We start from the raw sequence: 9,700 nt of genomic DNA on the forward strand, positions 1-9,700 counted from the left end.
CCCCCCCCCCCCCCCCCCCCCCACAGTGTGGCGGCCTCTCTAATTAAATAATTAGATGTGCAGCAGCGTTCCTGTCTGACTTGCCCAGGGAGAGTAATCCTCACATAAATAGCTTTTGCCGGGTGAAACACGCACGCACGCACGCGTTTTCCTGCCACTTTCTCTGTGCCTTTATCTTTTTAATGTCTGATGGGGGGGCTTTTGAGCCAAATGTTAAACTCTCCATAAAAGCACTTAAGATGCACATAAGACCAGGGAGCAGCGTGTTGGAGTGAATCAGGATTTTGTCTTTCTGAACACCACTTTCATGTCATGTCCTTCAAAACATTTGAAGAACAGAGCGATCATCTACAGCTGTGAGCTATTCATGTGCAGAGTGGCACTGTTACATTAATGATAATAATGAATGTTATTTTCTTGCCAGAAGTCCAGATAGAAGAACATAATGTGAATTAGTGTTGCATAATAATATGACAGTGTATTCACCTCAGGGCACCATATTCATTTCTGAGCACTATCACACCCATTTGTTATTATTATGCAGATATATATACAAGACTTCCATAACAGACATCGCAACAATAAGTACACAAAACCAAACAATATTGACAACAACAGGTATTTACAATAACACACCAAGTAAATGCCTCACAGGAGAGACAGGATAGTAGAAAAGAGAAAGCAGGGTCAGCTTTTAGCCAAGTATGTTTACACATACAAGCAATAGATGAATACAAAATCAAAGATAGAAACCACTCTATACAATGCATAACAGTTCATTGGTCCATATGACTGAGACTTTGATGCGTAGGATACAGTGTGACTTTAACATAAGCTGGACTACTGTTAAATACATGACGATCACTGGGAACACCTCAGCTCTATGTATTTATGGAAGATGATTAGGTAACCATGGTAACACATCGGCTGGTAAGTTGAACAGTACAATAGATATGATATATGATATAAATGGCAGTCTTCACTCCCTCTCATCAGGCCTGGTCCTTCCTGAGTCACCTCCCAGTGCTGGAGGTCTACATGAGCGTGAAGGGCTGGTGGGAGCAGAGCCAGGAGCAGATGGAGCGTCCGCTGCCAGCAGCAGGAGCTAACCCGAAGGAGGGCAGCAGCTGGCTGGATGTCCACGCGGACCAGGAGTACGTCCTGCAGGTGTCTCTGAGACGCATCAACCTGGGCCAGCAGAGGGTCAGTATGCCCAGTGACAGTGAGGAGCCGAGACAGGAACTAGAGCAGAGGTTAACATAGAGGAACACAAAACTAATAGATAACATTAAGCTACACGCAACAACAGCAACCATTTCCAACTCTCACACACCTCTCCAGCGCTGTCTCACATGACGATAACACACAGGAAGCGAGAGGTAAAGAAGAGCGTGTTATTTCTCTGTGGGGTTCTTGTGGGGCACTTTTAGTGGACATACATTGAAGTTGAGTGATTACATTACAGCCTGTTTAGCAGCTGCTAGGACCTCTAAAATGTGGCTGTACCCACTTAAACACAAAGCCATGGGGAAATACCAAAGTTACACTTTCATTCTGGAACTCATTCAGTGAGAGAAGCATTTAGTTGAATTTTAAAATATATATAATCTGTATACATTGAAAGATTTAAATCTAAGCTACTTTATTCTCAGACCTTCTATTCTATTATTCCTTCTTATGTTTTCTATAATAACTAGATATATAGAAAGAGGACATTCTTGTTTTAAATATGCTCATCTATGACATCGAGATTTGGCACCAAATGAATGATGGGAATCACTATGATCAGTTCTTTTATCTTTTGACTCTTCGTAGTACAGCATTCTTTGTCCGGGTTGCTTTGCATGTTGGCTGCAGATGCAGCTCTGTCTGACAGAGATATACTGATCGTCAGATGCTGAGGATACTTAAAGTGATTTAGTATTGTGCTTCATAAAGCTCAGGTGCTGCTTTATGAAAATCTCTCCAGGCCTGACAAAGTGTAGCTGCAGGTTGGTGCTGGGATGCAGACTGTTCTCGGATCAGCTGTATATGAAAGACATTTAAACTGGTCTCATATGCAGACTGATTCAAAGGAAGAGAATGTACTCATTCTGTGGCCTGTTGGTTTAAACAACTATGATACAGTGATGTATCACAAAACAGCACAAACTCACTTTTTGTAATAAATCAGATGTATTATTATGTGTAGCAGAGCTTTATACAGTTTTAACTGTGTTAATTCAGTTGATCTTGTTATGGTTATCTTGTCTGCGTCTGTGGCCCAGTGCGTCTGTACAGTGCGTCTGTACAGTATGTATGTGCAGTGTGTCTGTCCAGTGTGTCTGTCCAGTGTGTCTGTGCAGTGTGTCTGTCTGTACAGTGTCTGTGCAGTGTGTCTGTACAGTGTGTCTGTCTGTACAGTGGGTCTGTGCAGTGTGTCTGTGTCTGTACAGTGTGTCTGTGTCTGTACATTGTGTCTGTGTCTGTACAGTGGGTCTGTGCAGTGTGTCTGTGTCTGTACAGTGTGTCTGTGTCTGTACAGTGCGTCTGTGCAGTGTGTCTGTACAGTGTGTCTGTCTGTACAGTGTGTCTGTGTCTGTACAGTGTGTCTGTACATTGTGTCTGTCTGTACAGTGGGTCTGTGCAGTGTGTCTGTACAGTGTGTCTGTGTCTGTACAGTGGGTCTGTGCAGTGTGTCTGTGTCTGTACAGTGTGTCTGTACAGTGTGTCTGTGTCTGTACAGTGTGTCTGTGCAGTGCATCTGTGCAGTGTGTCTGTGTCTGTACAGTGGGTCTGTGCAGTGTGTCTGTGTCTGTACAGTGTGTCTGTACAGTGTGTCTGTGCAGTGCATCTGTGCAGTGTGTCTGTGTCTGTACAGTGGGTCTGTGCAGTGTGTCTGTACAGTGTCTGTACAGTGTGTCTGTGCAGTGTGTCTGTACAGTGCGTCTGTGCAGTGTGTCTGTGTCTGTACAGTGTCTGTGCAGTGTGTCTGTGTCTGTGCAGTGCGTCTGTGCAGTGTGTCTGTACAGTGTGTCTGTGCAGTGTCTCTGTACAGTGGGTCTGTGCAGTGTGTATGTGTCTGTACAGTGTGTCTGTGTCTGTACAGTGTGTCTGTGCAGTGTGTCTGTGTCAGTGTCTGTACAGTGTGGCTGTGTCTGTACAGTGTGTCTGTACAGTGCGTCTGTGCAGTGTGGCTGTGTCTGTACAGTGTGGCTGTACAGTGTGGCTGTGTCTGTACAGTGTGTCTGTGCAGTGTGTCTGTGTCTGTACAATGTGTCTGTCTGTACAGTGTGTCTGTACAGTGCGTCTGTACAGTGTCTGTGTCTGTACAGTGTGTCTGTACAGTGCATCTGTACAGTGTGTCTGTGTCTGTACAGTGCGTCTGTACAGTGTGTGTGCGTCTGTGCAGTGCGTCTGTACAGTGTGGCTGTGTCTGTGCAGTGTGGCTGTACAGTGTGTCTGTGCAGTGTGTCTTTGTCTGTACAATGTGTCTGTGCAGTGCGTCTGTGCAGTGTGTCTGTAAAGTGCGTCTGTTATTCCAGAGGAAGCAGGACAGTAAGGCCCAGGCTTCCAGGTTCCCCAAGGCGAAGGATGAAGGCTGGTTCCTGGTCATGGGAGAGGTGGATCGCAGGGAGCTGCTGGCTATCAAACGGGTGGGATACGTGCGCCACCACACGGCCGTGTCGGTGGCCTTCTTCACACCAGAGAGGACTGGAAAGTAAGCAGCTGTACTAGAAGGAGGATTTAAGGGGACACACGACACACAAAGACAACGTTGGTTATGCAATTTTGAGATTTGTTCCTTAATATGTCTTCTTCCACACTAATGGAAAGAAAACATCCAAAAGACACATTTCAGTGTTTATTTTACTTCTTTGCCTCATTTGCATTTTAACATAATATTTTACAAAACTTGTAATAAAAGGAATAATTGTCATAATGTAAGTAATCAACTGGTGAAGTTTAATGGTGATATCTATGAGTACATTTTTTTACCTTCTTCACCTGTAGTTTCCTCAAAATGTCTGGAATTCCACACATTTGACTTCTTTTTAAAGACTATTTCCTCCGGATATCTTTTTTCTATACTTACATACACCAAACCTTACAGTTTCATTCCTCTCTATATTCTGAAGCTTTTTACAGAGGGGTTTGTTCATCTAGCCTCTCAAACCTTTTCTGTCACGCCCCACTTTGGAGGAAGAAAAATGTTCATGCCCCACCACCCCAACACAATTGTAACAAAATGGTCCATGTTGAACTTTTATTGAAATAACAACATTTTGTGACTCCTCCATCTGTGCTTTTTCAAATAATAGAATAAAGAAAATTGCAATCACTTTCAAGAAAACCAGATCGCTCCATCAGACAAAAACAAATGAAATGTGCATCACTTTGTTAGAACAATGCAAATAAAGTTCAATCTGTGCAAAAAATAACTAATATTTGGCAAAAAAATAGCTTATTGTGGCTGCAATTCACCTGTTTTGCACTGAATATCTTTTCAAGATAATATCAATAAAGTGCAACCTGTGAAAAACTAAACAAAATGAGTGCAGATATGTGTGAGCCATATGCTCACACATACCAGGAGCATTTTATTTTAAATATGAGCTTTAAAATGTAGCATTCTAAAAGTAAAATAATAGCTGTGATTTAACAGCACGTGGGACTGTTGGGACTGTTGGTCCACTGGCTGTGGTCATCACAGTGAACAGTGTGGTGAGAGGACATGTGAGCCCTTGTTGCTGTAGTTCATCTCCTTGGAGCAGAGGCTGCATTTAGCATACCCTGCCTTATCAATGTATTTAAAACACTGTGACAGCAGCAAGCTGTACTCACGTCTGTTTAGACCTCCACCTTTATCCAGGCCCAGCTCCACCTTTATCCAGGCCCAGCTCCACCTTTATCCAGGCCCAGCTACACTCACATCTCAGCCCTGCGTCAAGCTGCGCTACAACCAGCCTCCTCTCCCTGAAGCTCTTTGACCTCATCATCTCATCAGTATCTGGGCCTTTCATTCTACTTTGAGTTAAAACAAACAACCTGCAACCAGATGCGCCGGTGTTCCGGTTTAACGTTAATGAGTGACCGCGTGAACTGAACCGGAACACGGCTTCATGTTTCATCACGTTACGTTTTTTCCTCCTAAATCGTGATCATGACGAACGTTAACAGTCGACAAATTTCCGCATGCAGTGGACGTTAACTTAACCCAGCAAGTCTGAACGGTAACGGGACATAACGTAACTTAAACTGTAACGGAGGGAAAGACGGTGTAGACATCTGAACGCTGATTGGCCAAGACTCGACACGTCATATCAGAGATGTTTTATTGTGAAGATCAGGACATCACCTTTTCTCCTCATCTCACTCCAATCTGAGAAACACTAGCTGGCCATTTGGTCCCCCCCCCCCAAAAGAAAACCTCTGTGGATCTACACGATTCACGTGGATGATATATTTTGATTCAAAATGGCGAATTTCGCCGAAAAGCGACAAGTTTGCAGGTCTGAATAAAGTTCTTGAAATAAAAAAATTCTGCATTTCCCCCTGCGCTCCACCTGCAATACCGACGCGCCCCACTAGAGGGGCCCGCCCCACAGTTTGAGAACCACTGATCTAGCCTGATTTATATACAGCATTATATTACTAATGAAACACAGAAAGCGTAGATTCCCTCTGTAAAAACCTTTGACTCTTAATTTGTCAACAAAATAAAAACCTGGCTTTATCCAATGTTCAGATCTCTGTTCTGGAAAGGCATGCAAATTAGAACATATTTAATAAGATACATGTAATACAAAAAATGATTGTCTCGATGTAAGTTATCCATTGGGGACGTTTCATGGTGATATCTATTTGTTAAAATCTTTACCCACCTGCAGGTACATAAACATTATACAGCGATTGAAAGCAAAGACCTCAGTTTTCCAGTTTCCCTTCAGAAAGGTTAACTGAATCATTATAAGGACAAACATTCTGGATTAGTAGCAGAAATAGTTTTAGAGTCAAATACTTTCACATTTATGTGAGTTGTAACCTGGTCCTTACTGGTCAGAGAACTCATGAAGTTTGATGAGATGTTTCACTTCTCAGGGGATGACGTTATACATATAGAACAGGGGTGTCAAACTCATTTTCACTCCGGGCCACATCAGCATCATGGTTTCCCTCAAAGGGCTGGTTGTAACTGTAAGACTGTATAACTGTAACTACTCCTAACATATTGTTAAATAACTGTCTCTGCTTTTGAATATTGTTTATTCAAGTGTAAAAATATTGTATATGTAGTTATATAAATGTAAAATGATATTTAAGCACATTTGTTATTATAACATAAATAATTTTAATTTAGGGTTAAGAAACCCATATTACTCTATCAAAGATCAAACTATTAAAGAAAATGACAAAGACAAATATCAAACACAAGTTATTACATTAACTTTGTTCAAAGCTATTTGTGTCACCTCTCTGCATCACTAATGTCCCTGCCGTCGTCCCGTGCATGGCAGCTACATCCAAGAGCTCCTCACAGAGTCAGGTCTGCCTTGAGCCTCTTACAAACACTGATAGATGATGTATCTCGTCTCTTAGCTAGCTGTGTTGTTAGATTGCTGCTAGTTCCTGAACTCGGTCTGCGATGGTGTTTCATCACAAACTGACATTTGTAAAAGTCTGTATCTGATCGGAGCTCACCTGCTCACAGACCTTTAGCATGCACTGGGCTGTAGCTTCTGTAAATATATTCTGCTGTGATTGCAGTCTGCCTTTTAATTCTTGGACAATTTTATGTTTTTCTTGGAGGCTAAATTTAGCTCCGTGTTTGGTGTCAAAATGCCGACGTGAATTGTATCCTTCATCACCGACACGCATCATAACACAGAAGACAGACCTGTTTTTCTCCTTGAAGCACACACATGTATTCTCTTTCCCATCTTAAATTACATTTTCTTCCCTCTGCATCAATTTTTCTCTTCGTGGACATTTTGGGATTATTTGTCGATCTTTTTCAACTCAATCACTTGTTGGAAAACTGCTTTACGGGCTGTTCACCTGTTTTTTAAAAAAAGGTAATAACTAATTAACCATATTGTTACCAAGTGACTGTTAGGAGGACAAGTAATCAATGTCCAGCCACGGTGATAATACTTCACAACATGCTATCTCATAATTTCAACTTTCTATCTCATAATTTCGACCATGGGGATATTTTTATTTTCAAGTCTAACTTTTAATTTGTTTTCCAAAATTTAAAAAAAAAGAAAAACTTTTTTTTTTTTTTTGCTGGTGGATTCGCGGGCCACATAAAATGACGTGGCGGGCCGGATTCAGCCCGCGGGCCTTGACATGTGTGATATAGAAGGTTGCTTCCATTAAAATAGAAACTAGTCCGTGTGAAGTGACCAAATCCCATGAAAAGACTGAGACACTGTGTTAGTCCATCTCTCAGTACTTTCTCTAACCTGTCTGTGGCTCTCAGCCCAGTGGTTCCTACTAAAGATCTACATCTTTATAAAGGGTTCACAAATGTATACTTTCAAATTCTGTCATTTCCTAAAACAGCTGGCCCCTGTAGCTTTAACAAACATCCCTCGTTAGTGCTTTAGTGAGTATTTGGACCAGCAGGATTGAGTCCAGTGGGATTCATATAGAATACAGAGTATCACACAGAGACTCATCTTCAAACCGAACAGAGAGAAGGAACGTCTCACATGGACCCAAACAGAAAGTGCAGGTTGCCAGCCTGTGTATCCACGCTTATGTTCAAACTACCGATCCATGTGCCTTGTGCTTCCAGGTGTATCTACACACTGTACCTGATGAGTGACAGCTATCTGGGTCTGGACCAGCAGTATGACATCCACCTGAATGTAACACCGGCCAGCATCACGGCTCAGGTCAACACAGAGGTGTCCGACTCAGTGACTGACCGGTCCCGACACTAAACCTCCTCATCCTGTGTCACTGATCGGTGGAGCACTCTCATCTACGTGTGCTTCAGTTAGTCATGGTTAACATTGACAGTGACTCTTACTTTCTGTATTGCATTCTGATCAATTAAAGCTACTGTTGTCAAAACAAATGATTCATGTCTCTCCTACGATGGCTTTCTCTGATCATGTAACATCAGTGGGAAATGGATGCTCTAGAAGAATATCTTGTGATTCTTTAAAGGAAAAAAGTTTTATGTTTTCATGTTATTGATTTAATTTAACCTAATTTAACACAGACTTTCGGCCACACAGCAGGTATTTTTCACCATCACGGATGGACAATACTTATGTCCCATAGATAAGGTGTCTCCTTCAAAGGCTGTCCCTCTCTCTCTTCACATGGTCGTGAAATAAAGCTTTCTTTTGCCACAACACAACCAGTCTCCAGGACCTGAGAATCCTCTAAAAGTCATGTCTCAGTGAGTGAAGGCTTCCGTGTGCTTCAGATGAAGTGACGTGGCATCCGATCACGTCTAAAGGCTGAATGGTTTCTACATGGTGACATCTTCTGTGTGTCTTTGAAGTCTCAACACCATGAAGTGTACTAATGGAAATAAACCCTCACACTTTCAGACCGTCTCTGCTCGTAGACTTTGATGTTGTTCCACTTGGTTGTACGCACAAAAACTGACCGTAGTTCTGTGAGGAATACAAGAACCATGAGAACGTTCACACCCAGCCAGTCGTTAGCCGACTGTCCAGTTATATGAAACCCGTTACCCAGAGATTCTACCACTGAAGGTTTCGTACACTCTCAGATGATCCGACAGCTCACAGTTGCAAAGTGTCTTTCTAATTTGTGGAGAAGGTTCAGCTTCAGTCTACTTGCTTCCACCCCCCAGAGACTACATCTATTGAAGGGGGCCGCCCTGAACCAGGACAGAGCTTATGCCAGTGGAACGTTCACTTCATTTTGTATGCCACTGAAGTTTGTCCGGACAAACTAGGCTCCCCAAGATTTACTACAAAAATCAATTCCTGTCAACATCCAATATGAAACAGGCTTCTGTAGAGCTGTGTATACAAGTCACGTGTTGCCCTTTCATTGGCTGAGGAGGAGAAGAAGGCCTAAGCATCCCACAAAAAAGAAATATGTATCTGGCAAAGAATACACAAGTATATATCTAAACATATCACAAAAAGTAAGGAAATTAGTGTTTGGTAGATTATTTCTTAGTTGTAACAATGCTTCTTGGCAATGAATCGTATACCTGTTTATTTCCCTTTTAAATGGTGACACATTTATGTGATGAGCAGCAGAGCTGAGTATGTGGGTTGCGCCCATAAAAAATTTGCCAAATCTTCTCTGCCAATGCCAACAGAGCTGTTTATCAGAGACTACCTCCAGAATTTGGGAGTGGAGAGGATGGAATGGCCTTCCAGCAGTCCTGAACTCAACCCATTGAACACTTGTGGGATCAGCTTGGGCGTGCTGTTCGTGCCAGAGTGACCAACACAACCACGTTGGCTGACTTGCGACAAATGCTTTTTGAAGAATGGGATGCCATCCCACAGCAGTGTGTGAGCAGGAGGAGCCAGGCTGATGTGGCTGTGTATGGTTCTTCCACACACTACTAAGGCTCCTGTTTGTTAAATGAATACATTGTTGAATTGCCAATATGTCTTGTTTCTTCAGACTTCAATCATCTAATCCACCAAACAACACCAAACGAGTCAATGGCAGAATAAGCTGTTTGGCATTGGCAGAGAAGATTTGACAA

The 9,700-nt window shown here is 42.5% G+C and overlaps 1 protein-coding gene across 1 annotated transcript in view; it reads left to right on the forward strand.

The window, feature by feature from the left end:
• Positions 1-9,092, forward strand: part of ascc3 (activating signal cointegrator 1 complex subunit 3) — a 207,946-nt gene extending 198,854 nt beyond the window's left edge. Inside the window, exons 39-41 of the mRNA XM_031873831.1 lie at positions 997-1,203; positions 3,525-3,700; positions 7,784-9,092. Of these exons, the coding sequence (XP_031729691.1) occupies positions 997-1,203; positions 3,525-3,700; positions 7,784-7,931 (531 nt within the window). The 3' untranslated portion in view covers positions 7,932-9,092. The remainder of the gene's footprint in view (positions 1-996; positions 1,204-3,524; positions 3,701-7,783) is intronic.
• Positions 9,093-9,700: the final 608 nt, after the last annotated feature.

The sequence above is a fragment of the Anarrhichthys ocellatus genome, unplaced genomic scaffold (genome assembly GCF_004355925.1).
Source record: "Anarrhichthys ocellatus isolate YVR2014 unplaced genomic scaffold, GSC_Weel_1.0 scaffold75, whole genome shotgun sequence".
Lineage (NCBI taxonomy): Eukaryota > Metazoa > Chordata > Actinopteri > Perciformes > Anarhichadidae > Anarrhichthys > Anarrhichthys ocellatus.